The sequence below is a fragment of the Saimiri boliviensis genome, chromosome 7 (genome assembly GCF_048565385.1).
Source record: "Saimiri boliviensis isolate mSaiBol1 chromosome 7, mSaiBol1.pri, whole genome shotgun sequence".
Taxonomy (NCBI): Eukaryota; Metazoa; Chordata; class Mammalia; order Primates; family Cebidae; genus Saimiri; species Saimiri boliviensis.
Window position 1 is genome coordinate 125,636,747 of NC_133455.1, and position 22,762 is coordinate 125,659,508.

Consider the following 22,762-nt stretch of genomic DNA (forward strand, 5'->3'; position numbering starts at 1 on the left):
AACAGTGATGTTTGTATGAACTTGTAGTGGGCTTATTATTACAATGTTTGAATGAGTTAATAAATATGTATTTTAAATGTCTCTAACTTAATTTCTAATCTGGTAAATATCAATAGATATAATCCTCCTACAAAAGTCTTGGGGTTCTCAATAATTTTGAAGAGTGTAAAGGCATTAGAGACCAAAAACTGTTCCGATGGGAAAGTCACAAGGTAGAGAGCTAATCCTCACTCATCCTGGGTCATTCAGAAGGGTAGGGGTGTCAGAGTGGGAAATCCGATGGGTCTGGAGTGCCGGACCATCCCTCAACTTCCCTGTGCCCTGGCTGCCTCATTTATAAAGTGTCAGTAATAATATCTGCACTGTCCACCTGCCTGAGACATTTCCAGGCAAACAGTGCAGATAGAAGCCCCAGGAAAAGCATGGATTGCTATCCAGTGTGATTCTAGGACCACCGAGAACAAGAAATGGCCCATGCATGCAGAGTCCAGGGCCCAGGGGAGGAATTTGGTGGTTTCCTGTGCAACCTTTCCCAGGCAGTCGGGAAATTCGGCTTTCTCTTAGCTCGGAGTGCCAGTCTGGCTCTTCCCTTACTACCCATAGTGGGCACCCGGGGAGACAGCCCTGCTCCCGGGGCCTGTTTCAGCCAGGAGATTGGACAGTAAACCTGCCCCCTCCCCAACCCCACAAGAGCCCACCCCAGTCTAGAGGCCCTTGGGATAGCGGAGCCCAGCAGGGAGGATCCCCCGGGGCCAAGAAGGCGCCTCCAGAAAACAAACACCAGCCTCATAAACAAGAGAGGCCTGTTCCTCCCTCCGCTCCGGGGGTGTAGGGCCAAGAGGAGAAAGGAATTCTTTTCCCACCACACAAAGCCATTCTGCCCAGAGCACAAAGTGGTACTTTGTAAGGGTCGGGCTGCAGGGAGCCAATGCCCCATGAGGGGGACCTACCTTCACCAGCAGCCTCCCGCGGCCATCCCAGTCCATCTGCAGGTACTCCCCATAGCTGATGTGCACGGAGGTCGTCACTGTGTGCTGGATGCGGAGGTCACCTGGGACCCAGCAGGACAGGATTCAGGCAGAGGTGGGGAGAGGACAGGGTAGTGGCAGGCAGATGTATTTGGGGGGAAATGGGGTGTCTCAAAAGGATGGTAGCAATGAACAGCAATGACTTAGGGGCAGATGGGGTGGCCATGAGGTTTACGGGGGTGTCAGGTAGAAGGGTGATCAAGGTGGACAGAGGGCCTTTAGGGTCCCCCCGGAAGAAGCCTCTGCACCTGTGCTGTGACCTGCCATTCCCCCTACTGCCACAGGAGGGAGGCAGAGGCTCCTGCATCCTCAGCTTTAGGTGGGTGCCCTGGAGCAAAGGGGGTCTGTCTAGCATCGACACCACAACACCTGCACAGGCCTGGGACACTCTGCCACTGCACACCGCCTCCTGTCTGCACAATGCTGTGTACAACATCGAATACAGCAATTTTGTTGCTTCTGTGGGAAGGGGGAGAGAGATGGGCGCATACCCCTTGCCCTGGGGGAACAAACGTATCTCATTAGGAGACACACACAGCATTGACACCCATGGACAGGCTGGGTACCCACTGGCTGGGTGAACCACTGTACACGATGCTAGGATAGTGGGCGACAACGTGGCCAGCAGTCACGGAGAGGGACGAGTCTGGGAGCCATTTTGGGCGTGAAGCTTTGGAGCTTCACTATGCAAACGCAGGTTTGCTTTGACAGGCACAGGGCAGCCTGGGTGAAGACACTGGACAGGTAGGTTTTTTGCTACCTCTAGACAGGCCAGAGGGTCACCTGGCCTTGCCCCAAGTGGCATCCTCTGGTGTGACATCACCAGTCACCCCCCATCTCAGCATCAGCTTCTGCCCCTTTCCCACCCCAAAGTAAACCAGAGCCACCTGCCCAAGACTCGACTCGCCCCTTTGGTTCAAGCCAAACAAAAACCCGCTTGGTTTCCTCTTCCCAGCTACACTGTCCCGGGCCTAGAGCAACATCTTCATCTGCAGGCTTTCTTCTCTAGTCTTTCTCCTCCAGGAAGCCTTCCTTTCTTGCAGGGATGCATGCCAAGCACCCCACCATGCCCTCCAAGGATAACTCCCCATCACATTCCCACAGAAGAGGCGAGCAGGTCCTTAGGGACAGTGGCCAGGGCTAAGAAGGAGGGTGCTAAGGGATGCGCCTGGCCAGCCTCAGGTCTGGTGGAGCAGGACGAAGCACACCTTTCAGGAGGGGGAGCTGGACGTCCTGGCCATCCATGGCAACTCCGCCCCCGTGCTTCAGCTTCACAAGGCTGTTGTGCAGGCCAGGCAGCCGGACGGTGACGAAGCGGGTGCACACAGCATCAGGGTCATCGGCACACTGCCAAGAGGGAACACAGGGTGACTTTGCTGCACCCCCTGCCCGTCCAGCACCCCAGCCCAGGACCCTTTGAATCAGAGAAAGTCCCTGACCCCAGAGAGCCTCTGGCCTTCTCACAGCCTACAACCCCATTCTCCCAGAATACTGCAGGTGAATGGGGCCCCCTGAGTTGCGCAGCAGAAGGCGCTGAGCGCATCGTGCCTGCATCTTTTCCCAGCCTGGCCTGGTCTTTTTTAAAGAACCATGGGCCTCTGCTTCATCGTGTTCCTTGGACCTATCGTTCAAAGGGAATCAGGGACTTTGATCTTCGGGGGAAGCCCTGTGCACTCTATTCGTTCTCATCTTTGCTTCCACCCCTAGAGAAAGGAACCCACACATGCACCATAGAGTTCAGAGCAGACGTCAGACCCTCTGCTCTCACCCCAGCCACCCCCAGCTCCAAACATCAGAGGGTTAGTTATGGAGGCAACAGGCTAGACCCGAAGAGATGCTTCCCCTGGGTGGGGAGCGGAGCCAGCCCTGAGTAGGCATTATTGGCAGGGCAGGATGCCTTCCCACAGCGTCTAGGAAGAGAGGGGATGGGCTGGGTTTCTGGATGAATGAAGGGCTAACTGAAGTGTGGAAGAAGAGGCCTCCCGCCTACACAGAAAGCAACGTTCCATGTCTTCCAGGGGCTGCCCTGTCAGCCTAGCAGCTACGCAGCACCCTGGGCTGCTCCTCGACTGGCCACCGGCCTGGCAAAGCTCACCTGCACTGTCTCAATGACAATGGAGAAGGAGTGGTCCTGGCAATCCCGGGCCAGCAGGTACTGGCAGATCCCACTGAAGGTGAAGTATTTGTTGTCAAAGCTCTTGAAGTGGGATTGACCTGTGACCAGGCACTCCCCTGGAAAGACACAGAGGAAGGGAGAAGAATGGGAGGTGAGGGGACGTCAGGGTGGCCAAGGTGGCATGCATATGCAAGCAGGACACCTTCTCCCCAAAACTGCATGGATGTCCTTTCACCACGCCAGTCTAAACATGAGTTCTACACAAGGACTCAGCTCCCGCTCCTGAAACTGCAAGATGTCGGAGCTGGGGCATTGAGGTCAAGGCCTCATTTTACAGATGGCGCAGCTAAGGAAGGTGACAGAGCCACACTCAGTCAGTGGTGGAGCCACGCGAGAACCCACGCTTCTGCTTCTGGGTTCCCTGCAGCCTCCCCTCCTCCCTCACAGCCCACTGGCCTGGGTTTCACGCTTCCCACAAGCATCAGTGCCACGCCAGCCTCAGACTGGTGCCAGCAGAGTGCCCTGCCAGGGAGAAGCTGCCCAGTAGCACGCGGTTCTCTGAACCTGAGTGTGGAGGGACTCTGGGACACAATGCCACCCCTGGAGAGTCCCTGCAGGACGGGGTCAGAGTAGGCAGCCCAGAGACAGGATAAGGTGGGAGGGTGAGAGGGGACAGTCATGGAGCTCAGCAGTGAAAATGGGGACTCCATCCTCCTCCCCAGCGGAGGGACGACTCTGAGGCCATTGCTTTCTGTGTCCTCAGAGGGCCAAGCCCACGCTGTGACTCCAGTCAGGACCAATGGGGAACCAGGAGGCCATCTGCCCATGATCTCACCACCACCCAGGCAGTGCTGACCTCGACAGGGCCAGCTTCCCAGCCCAGGCTGACGCATCTGTGGGTGGGGACTAGGACTCCCCTTCGTCACCCTGCAACTCAAAACCCTCAACTGTCCCCATCCTAATTCCTACTCCGCCTCCCCCAGGCCCTAGCCTAGGCCCCATACTTCTGTCCCGATGCACCTCCAACCTGAGATCACACAGCCTGGATGGGTCCCGGCAGGGGGAGGCCTCTGCCAATGACTCCAGTGATTCTCCACCAACCTGTCCTGGCTCGAGGCAATCCCATCTTTAGGGCCAAACAGGGACCCATAAAGGCTGAAAAGGGCATCTGGATCCCTTCCCAACCTCCTCTATATATTTCCTACACCTGCTCTCATCTTTGTTACCTACTCTACAGAAAAAGAAATCTGTATATCTAGAAACCATTGCCATTTGGTAAAGGAGGAAGACTTTGCCCACCCAGCCACTCTAGGGGCGTGTGTGAGTTCTTTTCTCTAAGGACTGAAGCAAAGATGAGGATGCTTAGAGTGCACAGGGCTTCCCCCGGGGCGCTCGCAACAGTGGACGCGTGGCTCTCTATGGCACTACCCCAGCCTCCACCTGAAGTTCCCCCTACAGACCAATGCTAGAGAGACAAAGTCGCATGTGGGCCCAGCTCCCGGGCTGATACTAGGCCCTGTCACACAGCCGAGGGGTCCCCAAAAGGTACGGAGAGATTCTAGCTGTCGGTCTAACAGGCCCCCACTGCCTGGCACTTCGTACCCGCGTGTGCCCTGACAGGCCCGGCCAGGGGCCAGGCTAGACTGCGTAGGCTTGGACCCAGGCGTGGGCCTGCCTTCGGGATGTGTGTGAAGGCAGGATTAAGGATGAGTGCCCAGGATGCATATGTCCCTCTGCCCGGTCCCCGGGGCAGCGTACCCCTTCCAGGAGGGCACATCTAGCCCAGAGGAAATTAGGAGAATGTGGAGAGGCCCCAGATCACTCCCGTCAGCATGATCCACCTTCACCATTGCCCCCTGGAGAAGGGTAACAGTGAGGGGTGACTGTTCATGGAGATCAGAGCAGAACAGGCCACAAGATAGGGGATAGGATCGTCCCAGCCCATTTTGGATGTGCTGGGATTTCAAGTCGAGTGAGGTCTCTGGAACGCCTTCTTGAACGGACCATTTTTCAGAAATTATCATCATTCTACAAACAGCATAATATGGTTATTTGTGTCAAATGTCTTGGACCCAGTGCAGTAAAAATGGGTGGGAATTCTTCCCCCAATCTTCCCCTGTTTTCTCAAGTGCAGTCTTATCTAAGCGAGAAAACTGACTTCTGTTACATTTAACAATACCCAGGAAAAGAAGGGTCAATGAGAAATGTGGAAATATTCAAAAGGAAAACTTTCAGGGCCAGCATCTAATCCTCTCATCTGATTTCCTTCGCTGACCCCGACTGACTTGTGTTCCCAACTTTCTCGGGAATCAGAAGTCTAAATATTGTATTTAGCTTATCTCCTCGGTACAATTGAGGAACAGAGCCACAAACACAGGAAAACGGATGAGTGAGCTGCCAGGTAGGAGTCAGCCACGGGAGCTAGAACCATGGGTCAGCCAGAACCATGGGCCATGCAGCCAGGCTCACCCATCCTCCACCCAGGATAGGACACTTGGAAACTCCCCATCAGTCAGCAACAGGCAGACCCCGATGAACAGCGGGCCCACCACTACACGGGGATGGGCGCTAAAAGTTTGGTGAACAAATGAAAGGCAGGTGATTCCCAAAATAGCATTAAAAAATCATCTGGAACTTAACGAGGATCCACTTCTATGTAAATAAAGATCCTCCCTCATGAAAAAACAAAAGGGAATCTCTCATCTGATGGAAGTGCATTACCTCTTCTAAACAAACCCTTTTGCCTGCAGTAGTGAGCCCCAGATGCCCCTGCTCTGCTCGGGGCCATTTGTTTCCCCAGCCTCACAACCCTTCACCTCCCAAAGCCTTCCCTGCAGAAATGCCAACCCTCGGGCCTTTAGCAAAGCAACTCTTCCACCAGACGCAAATTATCACCAAAGCCTGCAACATAATCTCTACCAAATGTGCAAGATGTGTTTCCTTCTTCCTCCTCCTCTCCTCCTCCTCTCCCTCCTCCTCCTCCTCCTCCCTCCCCCACTCCTCCCTCCCCCCCTCCTCCCTCCCCCCCTCCTCCTCCTCCCTCCCCCCCCTCCTCCTCCCTCCCCCCCTCCTCCTCCTCCTCCCCCCTCCTCCTCCTCCTCCTCCTCCCCCCTCCTCCTCCTCCTCCCCCCCACCTCCTCCTCCTCCTCCTCCTCCCCCCCACCTCCTCCTCCTCCTCCTCCTCCTCACCCTCCACCTCCTCCTCCTCCTCCTCCCCCCTCCTCCTCCTCCTCCTCCTCCTCCTCCTCCCCCCTTTTTTTTTTCCCGGAGACAGAGTCTCACTCTGTCACCCAGGCTGGAGTGCAATGGTGCCCTCTCGGCTCACTGAAACCTCTGCCTCCGGGCTCTCACGATTCTCCTGCCTCAGCTTCCCGAGTAGCTGAGATTGCAGACGTGCACCACCAGGCCCAACTAACTTTTGTGGGGGTTTTTTTTGGTGGGGGGAAGGGGTAGTATAGGCAGGGTTTCACCGTGTTGGCCAGGTTAGTCTCAAACTTCTGACTTCAAGTGATTCACCTGCCCTGGCCTTCCAAAGTGCTGGGATTACCGGTGCGGGCTGCCGTACCTGCCACAATTGCATTTTGGTTTTTTCTTCCTCCTCCTCTTCTTCTTGTTCTGCTTGTTTTGCAACAAGGTCTCACTCTGTCACCCAGGCTGCAGTGCAATGGTGCCATCACAGCTCATTGCTGCCTCAATCTCCCAGGCTCAAGTGAACCTCCCATCTCAACCTCCCAAGTTCCCGGGACTACAGACACACACCGCTACACCTGGCTAACGTTTCCAAGTTTTGTAGACATGGAGTTTCACCATGTTGCCCAGGTTGGTATCCAACTCCTGGGCTCAAGCAATCTGTCCACTCAGCCTCCCAAAGGGCTGGGATTACAGGCGTGAGCCACGGTGCCTGGTGTTAGTTGCATTTCCAAGTGCTCTGTGGAAGCCATCTCATTGATTGCTCCTGTGAGGTGCTCATTATTATTCCCAGTTTACAGATGAGGAAACTCAAGCATAGAGAAGTTCAACTTGTCCAAGTTCCCAAAGAAGCCAAACAGGGATCTGAATATGGGCACTCTGTCCGGCTACAGAGCCCAAAGCCCTTGATACCACCTAAAACAGCCTTGTGGGTTGGCTCCTGCAGTTTCTCATAAGCCTGATTTCTTTAGGGCCAAGCCTAATGTCATTCTAATCCGGGGGACATCCCAAGGGGCATAGGGACAACTGGGTCTCTGAACATAGAGATCAGGGGGAAGAAAGCCTTGTCTATGAAACATGATGCCCTGGCCTGGCCTGAAAGGGGTCTGATGGGACTCTAGAAACCACAGCAGGAGCGAACAGGCCACCAGAGACTTTCTGTGAACTCGAGGAGTCAGAAACCCCAGGCAAGCACGGGCCCCGCAAAACGCATCTTCCTGTGTCAGAGGCGTCTGCTCTGATAACTCATCGCTGTCTCTGTTAGCCTGGGATATGGGGTGTATCTTTCCTCCTGGAGGCTTCAGAACAAACTGACCTTGATTCCCAAAGTCAAATTATTAGGCTGTGTTAGAATTCATCAGAAATGATCTTGAACCAAATGAGTAACAGGCAACTACAAGGCCTCCCTTCCAACTGACCATGGCAGGGTCACCAGCCTCCCCAGGGAGGCCAGACCTCCCTCTTGCCCCACTAGCCCAGCCACCCCGTAAAACACACACCACCCCTCCCCATTCCAGGCTCCTTTGGGCTTTCCCCTATGTCTCCATCCTTCTCTGACCCTGCTTAATGAGACAGCTGCCTGTGTGCTCTGTGAAGATAATAACAGCCCACATTTGCTGAGTACTTGCTATGTGTTGAATAGTAACAGTCTCACAAGAGCTACGGGATGAAGCTGCTGTCGTGATCCTTACTTTACAGATTAGGAAACTGAGGCTGTACATCATTAACTTGGCAAAATTCACCCAGCTCCTAAGAGATGGAATCAGAATTCTGTGCTCCCAGCTCCCATTCTTGGCCACATTTATAGTCTCATGGGGTTTGGGACACAAATGAAAAGCCTTCCACTTACCACTTCCCAGCTTGAGAAAAGTTCATGCCACACACTTCCTCTAGGAGTTGGAGATCCTATAACAAGAGTTGCTTCCATTTCGAACAGACACGCTCCTTTCAATGGGAACTAAATTAGCAGAGCTTCCTCACACAGTGTGTTTTGCAGAGGAAGGGAAAGGAGGCTCAGGGTTACAGAAAGGGAAGTCTGCAGGCTATGGGGAAGCCACGGTTGGCTGGAGGCTGCCCTAAGTCCTAACCAGTAAGTAGGGATATGCAGAGACCACAGAAGGTCTAGGAGCATCCTGCGAAGACCAGCCCCTCTCCAGTCCAGATGGCTGCTCTCCCAGCCCATTTCTTTCCTCTCCCATTACCCATACACAGCACTGCACTGCACAGCCTCCACCATGGCCCCCAGGGACCCATCTCTTCCTATATTCATGTCTTTGTGTAACTCCCTCTCCCTGAATGTAGACTACATGTGTTGGCTTGTTTCTAGTGACTATAATACAGCAGCAGTAAGGAATGTCACTTCAGAGACTAGGTTTTTAAGACTGTGACTTCTGTCTCCACTGCTCTCCCTGTTGCTCACTCTGAAACAACTCTGCCCACAGAAGCTAGCTGTCATGTCACGAGGAGGCCCCAGGGAGGGTCCACATGGTGAGAAAGCAATGCCTGCCACCAGCAGCACATGAGTGAGCTTCAAAGCTGTCCCCTTTACCCCCAACCTCCATCAAGACCTCAGATGAGACCACAGCCCCAATCAACGGTGTGACTGCAACTTTATAAGAGATCTGGGGCCACATGCACCCAGCTAAGCCATTCCCAGATTCCTGAGGTACAAAAACTGTGAGATAACACTTGTTGTTTTAAGATGCTACATTTGGGGATAATTTGTTACACAGCAACACAGCAATAGATAACTAATACACTCTCATCTTATGCCAGAAAATCAAAACCCAGGTCTTCTTTTTTTTTTTTTTCTCTTTTTTGAGATGGATTCTCACTCTGTGACCCAGGCTGGAGTGCAATGGCGCAATCTCAGCTCACTGCAACCTCCACCTCCTGGGTTCAAGCAATTCTCCTGCCTCAGCCTCCTTGAATAGCTGAGATTATAGGCATGCACCACCACACCCAGCTAATTTTTATATTTTTAGTAGAGAAGGGGTTTCGCTGTGTTGGGCAGGCTGGTCTTGATCTCCTGGCCTCAAGTGATCCACCTGCCATGGCCTCCCAAAATGCTGATATTACAGACAGAAGCCACCACACGTGACCCAGGTCTATTCCTAAGATGCACAATGTCCACTCCTCCAGGGCCTGCAGAGAAGCTCTGGCCTGCTCTTCGCTTTACAAGCAAAGCCAAGCATATCCTCTTCCAGAAACTTCCTACCTACTCTTTCCATCAGAAGCTCTATCAGCAGTCATCACACTGGGAGCCTCAGACAGCCCCACTGCCTGCTGAGTAATGGCAGGGTGTGAAAATACGCTCATGTGCAGGGGTGCAAATGGATGAGAAGGCAATGATTGACAAAACTCCCAAACTAGAAGACGAGAGTCAGAGCCAAGGTTTTGAGAATGCAGGAAGAGCTTAGTGGTTTTGTTGGCAAAATACCAAAGCACTCGGTGGACAGAATTGAAACTGTTTATCTTTTCATCCAGGCATCAAGAGAACATCTTACATCCTCAGCAAAGTTATCATCCAGATTTTGAATTGAAGATCAGGGGATTGTACTGTCTGCCCCAGAAAACAGTCCATCACGTACACAGTGAGTGTCCAAATAGTACTTGGACGAATGGACGGTTGGAGGGATGATGGATGGAAGATCCATCCTACAGTAAGAAGATGTTAAGACTCCCTAACTGGGGGAAGACTTCCTCAATCTGGTGGTTACAGAAGTCTAAAAAACGCACACACACAATAAACTGAATTCCTAATTCCATCCACTGTGGCTCACAGATCTCATACAATGAATGCTTATTATTTAGACGTTAAAAGTGTTTTCCCAGGTTAATTGCAGCAACTCATATGTCTTCCAAAGAGCTCCTTTAGTCTTTCACATGGTGTAATTATGTTAAATGGAACACAAATATCACTTTCAAAAGCAGTATTTTCTCCTTCGTGCTTTCTTCAAGGGTTGCACAAAAAATAACCTGGCTGGGTGGCCATCTCTTTGCTAGACTAATTGATCTAGCCCACATCTAGTTCCAGAACTTTCCCAGTGTTGAGGGCACTGGATAAGGCCCTGAGTGATCCTAAAGCCTTTAATTCACAAACCCTAAATTCAATCCCAGGTATCCAAGCTCAACCCACTTCAGGCCACCAAAGGTCAGGACTAGGCAGGAGAAGAAAGGGAAGAAAAAAAAGCAAGAAGTCAGGCCGTTGTGAGTTCAAGTCATGGCTCTGCCTCATAGCACCTGGGTGACTTTGGGCAAGTGATTTAACCTCTCTAGGTCTGTTTCCGCTTTCATAAAAAGAGAATAAATTGCACCTGCCTCATAGGTTGTAGCTGGAAAGCGTTTAGTGCAGTGGCCGGCACATAGAAAACACCACGTGAGTGGCACAGAGGGCAAGGTCGAGGCCCACGGAAGGTGGGGCAGAAGGGAGCTTTGAATGGGCAACGTTTCCAGTAAACAGAACAGAGTCAGAGCCAAACAGAGGAGAAAGCGAATGGCAGAGATTGCTCAACAATTTTCCCTAAGCAGATTTTCCGGGGCAGGGACAGGATGGGAGGAATCACTTGGTGACCTGGTTATCCTAGCTCTTGGACCATGCCATGGTCTTCATATCAGACATTCTGGAAAATTCCATTAGAACTCTCCCTTCAAGACTAAAGAATTACCAGGCCTTTCTACCTCTTAATTTTCCAAAGAATTTGTATCCTCTTTGTTTAATCGGTCATGACCATACTCATCAACCTTGATCCTTTCAGCCAACGGGTGATGAGGACAGACAGTAACACCTGGTCCCAGGTGCAATCTCCCCTTTCAGCTGTTGCCGGGCTCCCTACCTCTGGCCTGTGAATGGGTTAGCATAGCTGCTACCTGAGAGCTGGGGTCAGGTGGTTGCCTCCAACTGTGCAGAGAGGACAACTTCTCGCTGCCTTGATGTGTGACCCTCCCTGTCTGCTAAGAGAGGAGGAGACACCGCCTCATTCAGAGAAGTAGGAAGAGAATGGGCAGCAGGTCGCCTACCTGGACATTCTTCATTGCTGCAGATCCACTGGCTGTTTCGGCAAATGCTGTTGGGGAAAGAAGCACAGATCACTGGTGGTTCTGCAAACACAAGGGTCTGCAAATGCATTTAGAGCTCACGGTAGTAATCACAGTCCCCAGACGAAGGGATGAGGGAGAAGAAAGGAGCCGGTGCCAGCAGAGTCTTCATAGGGTTAACATTGTACAGGACAGGAATTTGGCCACAAAGGAATCTTACCTTTGTGGATATTCCCCAGGGGAAGAAACCCCAGCAGAGAAAAAGAAGAAGAAAAAAGAAACCACCTGATGCCAAGAAGTCAAATTCCTACCCCACACACAGTGAGTGGCAGAGGGCAAGAGAGGGATATGGAAAGAGGGAGTTCCCAGCCAGAAGTGTGGTGGGCGGTGGCCAGCTGAGAACCTAGGGCTCAGGACGCAGAAGGCTGCTCTGCAGGGAAAGACAGCAAAGGGAGGATGCCTGGGCGCGAAATGAGTTGTTGTCCCTGCTGTGCAGGGGACTGGCAAAGCCAGCCAGAGGCGACATCCAGAAGTGCTTCTTCAGATGACAGAAGGCAGGCTGGGCCTGGCTATTGCAGGGACCCAGTACCGCCTAGCAGAGGAGAGATTTCAAGGAGAGAAGGACCTACGTGCTGCTGAGTGACACGGTCCTCCTCAAGGGGGAGAGGGTCATTTATGAAGGCACAGTTTGGACGGACAGCTAGAGATGTTGTCCACATGTGAAGAATCCTGCCCTTCCTGACCTCCCCCTCTTCAAGGCTTATTTATCTGTAATATCTCTTTGCTCCCCAGCATTGCCTGTCACACCTGTCCCTAGTCCCCACCAGTAGCCTCCAACTCAGTCTCTTCTTCTTGGCACGGGCCAGGTTCTTTTCCACCTGCCACCACCCCTGCAGACCCAGCTTCCCTCCCCAGTCCCCTGGGCAGCTGTCCCAAAGCACGCTGTGCCGCCCCCATTACCAGGTGTTGCAGTCTCGAGAAAGGGAGGTGCCAGGAGGGTAGCGCTTTCCAGAATGCACGCAGGGACACTCGGTGCTCTCCACGCAGACACCTTCATCGAGGAGCTGTCCCTCTGGGGTCAAGGGCATCAAGACAAAAATCTCAACACTGTCATTGCATCACTCATCCCACAACTATAGAATCCCCAGGGGCCATGGTTGGGCTTCTTCCAGGAAGCTCAAAGAACTTGTTCTGTGGTGTTTATCTTTCACATAATGCACTATGAGGAAGGGAGATTCCTCATCTCCATTCTGCAGATGAAGAAATGAGCAAAAGAACTGTGTTCCAGGCCATCCAGTAGGGGAGGCACAAGTCTGGGATTGGGGCTTTTTCTAGGAAGCTCAAGAATGTGTGAGCTGCTTCCCTTACACATTAACGCGAAGTGAGAGAGAGATTACTCATCACCATTCCACAGATGAAGGAAGGGAGTCAAGAGGTTTGTTTAAGTTCTTCTAGTAAAGAAGCCATGAGTTGAAACACCCAGGACTCACTCTCGTAATTTTTTTTTTGAGACCCAGTCTCACTCTGTCATGCAGGCTGGAGTGCAGTGGTGCAATCTCGGTTCACTGCAACTTCTGCCTCCTGGGTTCAAGTGATTCTCCTGCCTCAGTTTCCCAAGTAGCTGGGATTACAGGCCCGTGCCACCACATGCAGCTAATTTTTGTATTTTTAGTGAAGACCGGGTTTGACAATATTGGCCAGGCTGGTCTCGAACTCCTGAACTCAAGAGAGCCACTCACCTCGGCCTCCCAAAGTGCTGGGATTACAAGCACGAGTCACCGCACCCAGCCTTGCTCTCAATGATTAAACAGGGATTTTCCCCAAAGTCCACCAAGCCTCCCCTGAGAAAGACTTTCAGTGCAGAGCCCGTTTTCAGCTGAGCTCACATGGCAAGTCCAGATCTTTTTCCCAGATCCGTTCCCTGACACACCTAATTGAGAAAACAACTGCAGCTCAGATGGGCCACGAGTTCCCCAAACAAAGTGACTGTTGGGGCCCAAACCACCCTCTAGTTTCCCTAGACACAAGTGCGTTCATGGCTACAGTACAACAGAAAAGAGTACATTAAAAATAAAGAGCAGCTCAATCCTGATCACGCTGGACAAAGACATTTAAAAACTCAATAAAAGGCTTCTGATTTCGGCAACGGGGAGCAAACACAAGTGCCCTTCATCTCACTTCCCAAAGCCAAGGGGGCTGGCGAGGTCTCTGATTTGTAAATAAAGTGGGAAGTTCATTACCAGGGCAGCTGCAGCCATCCACGCACCGCTCCTGACACACTTCATTGATGCGCAGGCTCCGGCAGGTCCTGGTGCAAGGGGACACACACTGCTTATACTCCATACCAGCAGGGCACACTGGGCCTGAAAGGAAAATAAACGGGTGTGCCCAGAGCAGCTCCCACCAGCCTCACGCAGCCTGAGCCTCTTGCTCCTACTCTGATCGCTCCCCTCTGTCTCAGGCTTCCTGGGCCATCTCGGCCCCAGTGAGCCATGTGCCCCTGTGAGACCACCCCTCCCTTAGACAAACATCTTCCATCCTGTGAGGCCCTTACTAAGCCCCACGGGGGCAGCAAGATCACCAGCCGTCCCCTTGGTCATCTGCTCACCATGAACCAACTTGGCATTCTTTTGCCCTCCACCTAAAACCCTTTCAGAGTGACACCAAATTCCTCTGGGCTCAAAAGGAGTGGCTTCCTAGGACCAAGCAAGGAGTCATGGTGCCCTCCATCCCAACCCTCCTCAAGGCTCCTTTTCCCCATGAAATTGGCCCCAATCAAATGCCCTGCCCAGCACAGGGCACATTTGCCTGCCTGGTGACACTCATTTCATGTTTATTTCCACTCTGCCGCAAGGCCGCCTTCACAGATATCACCTAAGCATTCTCTGTTCTTCCCACGGGAACCAGCTCCTCACGGCAGGGACAGGCTCTCCTCCTTCCTCTCTCTATCCTGCAGCTGACTGATGCTCAGGCAGACTGAAAGACTGGAACACACGACCACTCTTTCACATGTTTTCTGACACCAAACTATTGCCCCGCAACCCTTCTCCAAGATACATCAGGTATCTCCCCTACCCTACATTCAGAGACCTGAAAAAAAAACAGCCGCTCAGCTTTACAGAGGAGAAAGCAGCTGCCAGCACCCTCCTTCCTCACACCCCCACCACAGGTGGAAGGCTCTGATTCAGCAGCTATTTGCCACACACTGAGAACACATGTGCAGTGTAAAGATGTGGCCGGCTCCTCTGTCTCTTTACGGAACCACCGCAGACTGCTTGTCCAGCTGCATAGCCTTTAATCACTGGAAGGGCTGGGGAAAGAGGAGACTTCTTGCAAGGTGACCAGTGACCACAGAAGTCCCTGCTTAATCATAACTTAAGGATAGTGAGTGTAAGTAGGGACCCAATGAGACTGGAAGATGAAATACACAGCACCACGAGTAAGGTGGGAGGGATGGCAGTCATCAGCCTGGAGGAGAGAAGGCTGATTTAATAAAAGAGAACTTAATCAAAGCTTTCTGCTCTCTCAAAGATCACCACGCAGACAGGCAGGCCAGCGCCCTGCTCATCGTCAGTTCGGGTGGGCAGATGGTGGAGACAAAAACCAAAACCCCGCCTGCCGAGATCTTGGTGGGAAGCAGAGAACACTGCATAGGTACAGGGGTTGGATGTCCTGAGGGGAGTCATGGGGCGCCGAAGAAGGCATGGGGGTGGGACAGGACACAGGGCTTTGGGAACGCCCTTCGACAGAGGGCAGGAGCCATTCAGGAAATGCGTGCAGGACACGTGGCTTTGCAGTGACTGACTGGCTGGGTGTGGTAAAGCTGCAAGGTAGGTGACACAGTCCCGAAGCGCCCTGAGGGACACCACCCAGGACAGATCATTCATCCCCGGAAGGGCAGGGCAGGACAGGGCAGGCGGCCAACTTACTGCACGTGCCGTGGTTGGTCCAGCCGTACAGCACCATGCCCTCCTGGGCACAGGTCCGGGCGTACTCCAGGAAGGCAGGGCACACGCACTCCAGCCCCTCAGTACACGCGCACAAAGTCTTCTCACACAGGGCCACGAAAGGCTCGGGGTCCACCAGAGGGTGGCAGCGGGCAAACACCGAGGTGCTCTTCAGAAGCTGGCACTGCTCCCACAGACCCTGCAGGAAGACGGGCCGCCTCAGCAGTACGTTCCCTTCATATCTCCCTGAGCGTGGTGCTGAGACTGAGCCCTGCTAGGGAAACCAAGGCAGCTCCCTCAGCACCTGGGACGGGCTGGCGCCAAGCAGATCCACAGCAACCTGTGTTCAATGCACCAGTCCATCGACAAGGGAAAAGACGCCGGACTCGTGCAGTGTAAAGTAGACCAAGGCTAAGGTTACATCCAAGACCGAGTCCTGGAAGTGTCGACTCCAAGGCCCTGGACTGCCGTGGCAGGCAGGGCCGTAGGAATGGAGAGGATGGAGAGAAGCACAAAGAGCGCCGGCCTTGGGGCTGGGCTGGGTGGCGGCAGAGTCCAGGAATACAGTCAGAATCGGTCCTGCACGGACCTGGCCAGCTCCCCTCCCTGACCTTGATCTTCCTCACTATGAATGAGGGGGTGGGACAAGGGGCTTTACAGAGATTCCTGGCCCTTACCCTAAGAGACCTGGATTCAGTAGGCTGAGGATGGGGATCAGCAGTTTGTTTTTTTTTGAAACACTCCCCGGGTGATTGCTGAGGCCAGATGAGACCCGTTCCCATCAGCGACAACGTGCAGGGATTCTGCGGAATGCCCCAGACACACCGCAGCCGGCAAGGGTACTCCTGGTTCTACCACTGTGTTGATGCCCTCAACCTGATAACACAGGCAGCTCTCGAACTGTCACCATTTCCTACCTCTGTTCACTCACAAGTGTAAACAACCCTACATGTTTTACCCAGAAACATCTCTCCGTTCTATGTATTAATGAGTCTAAATACACCTTTCTCCCACAGTGTCACATCTCTGAGGTCGGAGTGCGTCCTCTGATGGCTATCATATTTAAATTGGTAGCCTTTCGTTTCTGAGCGATGCATAGAACAATGGTGTGTCTTAGGATCCATGATGTCAGCCAGGTGCGGTGGCTCACACCTGTAATCCCAGCACTCTGGGAGGCCAAGGTGGGTGGATCACCTGAGGTCAGGAGTTCAAGACCAGCCTGGCCAAGAAGGTGAAACCCCCTCTCTACTAAAAGTACAAAAATTAGCTGGGCGTGATGGTGGACGCCTATAATCCCAGCTACTCGGGAGGCTGAGGCAGAGAACTGCTTGAACCCAGGAGGCAGAGACTGCAGTGAGCCGAGATTGCACCACTACACTCCAGCCCATGTGACAGAGCTAAACTCTGTCTCAAAAAAGAAGAAAAAAAAAAAAACAAGGCCTGTAAATTCCAGCACTTTTGAAGGCCAAGGCAGTGGATCACGAAGTCAGGAAATTGAGACCATCCTGGCTAACACAGCGAAACCCTGTGTCTACTGAAAAAAAAAAAACACACACAAAATTAGCTGGCCGTGGTGGCAGGCCCCTGTAGTCCCAGCTGCTTGGGAGGCTGAGGCAGGAGAATTACTTGAACCCGGGAAGCAGAGGTTGCAGTGAGCTGAGATTGTACCACTGCATTCCAGCCTGGGCGACACAGCAAGATTCCATCTCAAAAAAATTTTTTTAAAAAAACAAAAAAAGGAATCCATGTTGTCTTAGCTTTGGCACAACACAGAGTTATGGATATATATAATCCCCATGATTTCTTCCTTGCATAACTTCTTGGATGCGTAACGCATGCTCTCCTACAGAGCTGACAGTTCATGAAAGGACTTCTGATCTTCAGCCAAAAAGAAAAAAAAAGTGCAGGAGTATCTCAATGGAAGGACTGAGTCCCGAAGGGTAAAACTGGAGCCAGTCGGTGTTTGGAAAGGGGATAGTGAAAAAGAGGAAACGACCCGTTTTGAGTAGAGGGAAATTTAATGAGCTCGAATTGTACAAAGGGTCTCCAGAGCAAGCCTGTGTGAATCTGCAGCCGGGGCCAGGAGCCAGGCCCGTGGGTCTCCTGATTTGCAGTGCCGCAGAAAGCCCAAAGGAATAGAAACCTGACCCCATCTGCTCACCTCCTCGAAGTCCAATCCGGCAGCACAGGGATGTCGGTCCCAGGGAAATCAGTGTCCTACCCCCAGTGCCTGGTGCTAGGGCCCTGCCCCTTGCTAGGCTTGCACACATTCCACCATCAAAGCCAGGCGAGCAGGCCGGGTGCAGTGGCTCACACCTATAGTCTCAGCACTTTGGGAGGCTGAGGTGGGCAGACCACTTGAGGTCAGGAGTTTGAGATCAGCCTGGGCAACATGGCGAGACCCCATCTCTACTAAAAATACAAAACTTAGACGGGCGTGGTGGCACGTGCTTGGAATCCCACCTACTCGGGAGGCTGAAGCAGGAGAATTACTTGAACCAGGGGGTGGGGGCGTGGGGAGTAGAGGTGGAGGTTGCAGTGAGCTGAGATGGTGCCACTGCACTCCAGCCTGGGCGACAGAGCAAGACCCTGTCTCAAAATTAAAAAAAAAAAACAAAAAAAGCCAGGCAAGCAGAACAAAATGTCCCAGCCACACCCAGGTCGCAGCAGGCCCTGGGGTTCCCAACAGGGAGGTCCAGGCCCCAGCTGGCCCAGAGCTGGGAGTGGCTGGTTCCCTCTGCACTTTAGGAAAGCAGCCACTGGCATGGGCTGCTGAACTGCAGAACTCAGTGGGCAGGCTCACGGGGACGGCCATCAGCTGCTCTGCATCTAGGGGCCAGGAGCCCACAGCAGCCTCTCCACGGCCCCGCCTTGCCCAGTCCCCTCCTGCCGGGCCGTACCCACTGTGTGGCTGTGGGAAGCTTAGGCCTAAGGCCCAGCTCTGCCACTTGCTGGCCATGGGGACCCAGGCAGATCAGCTCACCTGGTCGGAGAAGTGTGTCCCGGACTGAGAGTAACTTGTGGAAGTGACCACAGTCTCAGATGACCTGGTGGGGCCGTGTGAAGACGCCACAATACCAGCACCACATAGGTCAGCCATGAATGCAGGCCACTGCTGTGGGTCCCAGGACCACTCAGGTCTCAGGTGGTTACATGCAGCCTTCAACGGGTCACCCTGAGCCTTTTACACAAGGGGAATCTGAGGCTTCTGAAAGCAATGACCAGGAAGACTGACAGAGGTGGGCAGGCTTGTCTTGGTTTCATCATGACTTCCACAGCCCCAGATTCAGCCCGGCATCTTCCACAAGCTAGCTTGAAAGCTCAGGCTGTTTACTCAACCCCTCCTCCTCTGCAAAACCAGGGAGAAGAGTAACAGCTCCTATGTGATAAGACTAGTGTAGACCGAACAGAATATGCACGCAGAAGACTTACCTTAATAAATAATGACCCCTATCATCATCATCATCATCATCATCATCATCATCATCATCATCATCATCTTCTTCTTCATTGCCTGGCTACCAGAGAGATCCCTTTCACTGTCCCTCCAGCCACTAGGCTTACCCACTAGAAGAGTGAGCAGGTCCCCAGCAGAACAGAAGGACACCTTTGCCCTTTTCCCCTTATCTCCATCTCCCTGCGCTACACTCAGAGGAATGGTTGCCAGGGCAACATGATCACTTCCTGGTATCGTGGGTGCTCCTTAGGGAACAGAGGGGCTGCTTTGTTCATCTTCTATCTGGGAAGTTCACGCTCCCCCAGAACCAAGGGAGTTTCTTTCTAGTAGCAGGGAGGGAACCTCTCTTCTTTGCAACAGGCAGAACTTCCATCCTGATTGCCAAGTTGGGGCTCAGGAAAGGAGGCTGAGGCCTCCAGTAAGCGGCAGAGCTGGGCCTTAGGCTTCCCACAGCCACACAGTGGGTACGGCCCGACAGGAGGGGACTGGGCAAGGCGGGGCCGTGGAGAGGCTGCTGTGGGCTCCTGGCCCCTCCACACAGAGCAGCTGATGGCCGTCCCCGTGAGCCTGCCCACTGAGTTCTGCAGTTCAGCAGCCCATGCCAGTGGCTGCTTTCCTAAGGTGCAGAGGCTGAGGCCTCCTTCCCTGAGCCCCAACTCTCTTCCCATTGTGTCTTTCTGTCCATTTCCTGTGTCTTTCTTTCCATTCTGCCGTGCTGCCCACCCCATCAAAAATGCCACTCGGGAATTAGGTCACTGAACTCAGAGTGCAGATGAGGGTGTCCCAGAGAGGGTCATGTGCTCAGGCTCTTGTCTAGCCCTTTCTCCACCCACAATTTGAAACTAGAGAAAACCTTAAAAAGGCACTCCCTGGGGTTTTTCTGGTAATTGCTATAACTGCCGCCATCACCCGGGCTGTAGGGCAGGTGCTCAGAGCACCACAGGACTGATCTCTGCAGGCACAGTGATGAGGAACCAGGGATTCTCATCGGCAGGGTGCAGTACCAACCGAGGGAAAGAGGAGACCCAGGATGTCCGCACCCTCCCCTCTCAGAGCCCAGCATGGCCCATCGCCAGCATTTCCAAATCAGTCTTTCCCACTCAGAGGGATAATGGGAACAGCACCCTAGCACATTTCCTGGGAGGTCCCTGGAGGTAGTAAATGGCTTATAGAAAGCCTCAGCAAAAGGGTGTTTCTGATGATTTGCCTGCAGGATGGGAGTGGATTTCTGCAGAAACAGCCACCTCCCTTCTTAGAACAATGCCTTTGGCCTCCATCGTAAAAACTTCTGAAATCTGCCTAGGGTTTCTTTCTCAACAGAAACAAAAGATGAAGTCTGTCCTCCCATTTGTCCTTCGGCCTTCCTCTGGTCAGGGATGGCCTGAACTTGGTCCACCTGAGTGGTCACAGTGTGAAAGCCGGGCAAGACTTGCAGAGGCCCGCCCAGCCCCCGAGGCCGGATCCGCCCTCACCTGCAGCCACACCACATGGTATGTTTAGGTGGCTACCTCCGCTGCTCCCAGCTTCCCTGTTCTGCCACAGGTAGCCCTGCCAGGCCAGACCAGGTCCTGAGACAGGGCACAGAAATAGGTCCAAGGAGGAGTTGGCATCTTGTACTCTCAGGCTCGTGGCAGAGACACTGGCAGGCAGGTGGCGACCAAATCATTCACTCAGCAAGCGTTAGCAGTGTGGTCTCTGGGTCTCCAGCAGGGTGTCCAAGCCCATATAAAATGCGAGTCTAACTATGTACGTCCCACCCTGGCAGACAAAGCAAAGCTCTAGCTCGTTAGGAGGCAGCAAAGTCAGGTTGCTCACCCTTCATGATCTGACCCCAGCCTGGCTCTCCAGCCTCACCCTCCCTGCTCCCTGCTTCATACACTGTGCCAGGCTCAAGGAATGCAATAGAAACGGTCAGGTCCCGACCCTCAAAAACCTCAGCAGGGGAATCTGCCCCTCTGCCCTCCCGCATTTCCCCCTTCTTTGGCTCCCACTAACTCCCACCCCACACCTCAGTTCCAGAGCCTCCTTTTCCAGGAAGCCTTCTCAGACAGGTCCTTCTCCCCACTCTGCCCAGTTAGTTCTCACAGCTCCCTGGGGGCCTCTATGCTTGTACTGAAATGGTCCATTTCTGGGGCCAGCTCCTCCATTTCTCTGCAAGCTTTTCAAAGACAGAAGCTGTATTCCCAGGGCACACATGGAAGGCAATAAGGACGTGCTGGATGAAACCTAACAGTGATGAACGCAGACAGGAGTAAGCCATGCCCTCCAGCTCTTAAATGGCACTCGTTCCACGTGAACCGGGTGCTTCTATGGGGATTTTTGCATAACAGCCTGGAGAGTTGGTCCTCACATAGGGGTGTCTTCCCAACGGTGCAGCCAATGGCAGCAGCAAGAAACCTGCATCTGAGAAGCCAGGGAAGGCTGCCTAACAGGAGGCAGTCTGTGCCAGGCCCTGGATGCAATGCAGGACTTAGCTTGCAGGGCAGGAGGGAGGCCACCCCAGGTGAAGCCAATGGCATCAGCTCAGACAGGAGGAGAAACAGAGTTACTACGGCTGAGCCGAGCACTGAGACTCCAGCCCAGTCTTGCCAACAGATTCCCCACAAAAGGCACAGCTGCCCTCTGAGAGGCCGTTCCCAGCCAGTGGCCTTAGCTTCTTTTAGCAAGTAGGTATGGCCCCCATCGTAATCCAAACCCAGCCAAGCTCTCCTTGAGTAGGTGTCTGTTTTCTGCCTGCTCCCGTGCCCTCGGACCTTTCCATGAGTGTTCCTGCCTGCACGAAGTTCTCATAGGCTCCTTTCTCTCACTCCTCCCAGGTGATGCCCTCCATGGCTTAGAAACGGCTCTGCGTGCCCTCTTTTCCTGTGGGAATTGGGCACAGTCAGGCACACCAGTGGGTGGGGAGGGCAGCAGGAGCAGGAGGGAAGCCTAGGCTCTCACCATCCACTCAGTCATGGGGGCCTGCTGGCTTATAGAGCTCCCCAGCCAGAGGGCCCTCCACAGATTCTACCCCAATCCTCCTGCGTTCTGCAAAGGCTGAGGCAAACCTCGCCTCCTTCTCCACTGCTGACCTCTCTTCTAGCCCACCTAGTTTCAGAGACCACTTCATCACCCCCTGCCACAAACTGGCCTGAAGACACCTTCAAAAAACACAGCTCTCCTCAGATAAAGGCTGATACAGCCTTTCAGATTTGGAAACTGAGGCACAGAGTAGGTAAAGAATTTAGTAGGTCAGCCAGGCATGGTGGCTCACGCCTGTGATCACAGCACTTTGGGAGGCCAGGGCAGGTGGATCACGAGGTCAGGAATTCGAGACCAGCCTGGCGAACATGGTGAAAGTCCATCTCTACTAAAAACACGAAAATTAGCCAGGCGATCCCAGCTACTCGGGAGGCTGAGGCAGAAGAATCGCCTGAACCTAGGAGGCAGAGGTTGCAGTGAGCCAAGACCTGACCATTGCACTCCAGCCTGGGCGGCAGAGCAAGATTCCACCTCAAAAACAAACACACAGAAAGAACTTACTAGGTCAGCGGTTCTCAAGGTGGGGTCCAGGGATCCCCTAGGGACTCCCGAGAGCCTTTCAGGGGTACACAAGGTCAAACCTGTTTTCACAGTAATACCAAGATGCCACTTGCCCTTTCTTCTCCCACTCTTTCACCAAAGTGCAGCGCAGTTTTCCGAGACTGTGTGACGTCAGATAATCACAACAGATTTAAATGCAGACACAGATATGAGAATCCGGACGATGTATCCGAAGCCAGACAGCAAAGAGATTTGGAAAACTGTAAAACAGTGTCATTTTTCCCCCAAAATTATTTTTTGGTTTGGAACATATAGTTGTTTTTATTTAAAAATATGTTCTTTACATTAAATATGATAAGCTTGGGCCGGACGCGGTGGCTCACGCCTATAATCCCAGCACTTTGGGAGGCCGAGGCGGGTGGATCACGAGGTCAAGAGATCGAGACCATCCTGGTCAACATGGTGA

General features: G+C 53.1%; 1 protein-coding gene across 1 annotated transcript in view; it reads right to left on the minus strand.

The window, feature by feature from the left end:
- The window catches only part of VWF (von Willebrand factor), a 177,000-nt gene that overhangs the window by 108,622 nt on the left and 45,616 nt on the right, over positions 1–22,762 (minus strand). Inside the window, exons 7-13 of the mRNA XM_010330022.3 lie at positions 15,300–15,516; positions 13,611–13,733; positions 12,331–12,442; positions 11,353–11,399; positions 3,124–3,260; positions 2,237–2,375; positions 951–1,051 (exon numbers count right to left, since the gene is read on the minus strand). Coding sequence (XP_010328324.3) covers positions 951–1,051; positions 2,237–2,375; positions 3,124–3,260; positions 11,353–11,399; positions 12,331–12,442; positions 13,611–13,733; positions 15,300–15,516 — 876 coding nt within the window. The remainder of the gene's footprint in view (positions 1–950; positions 1,052–2,236; positions 2,376–3,123; positions 3,261–11,352; positions 11,400–12,330; positions 12,443–13,610; positions 13,734–15,299; positions 15,517–22,762) is intronic.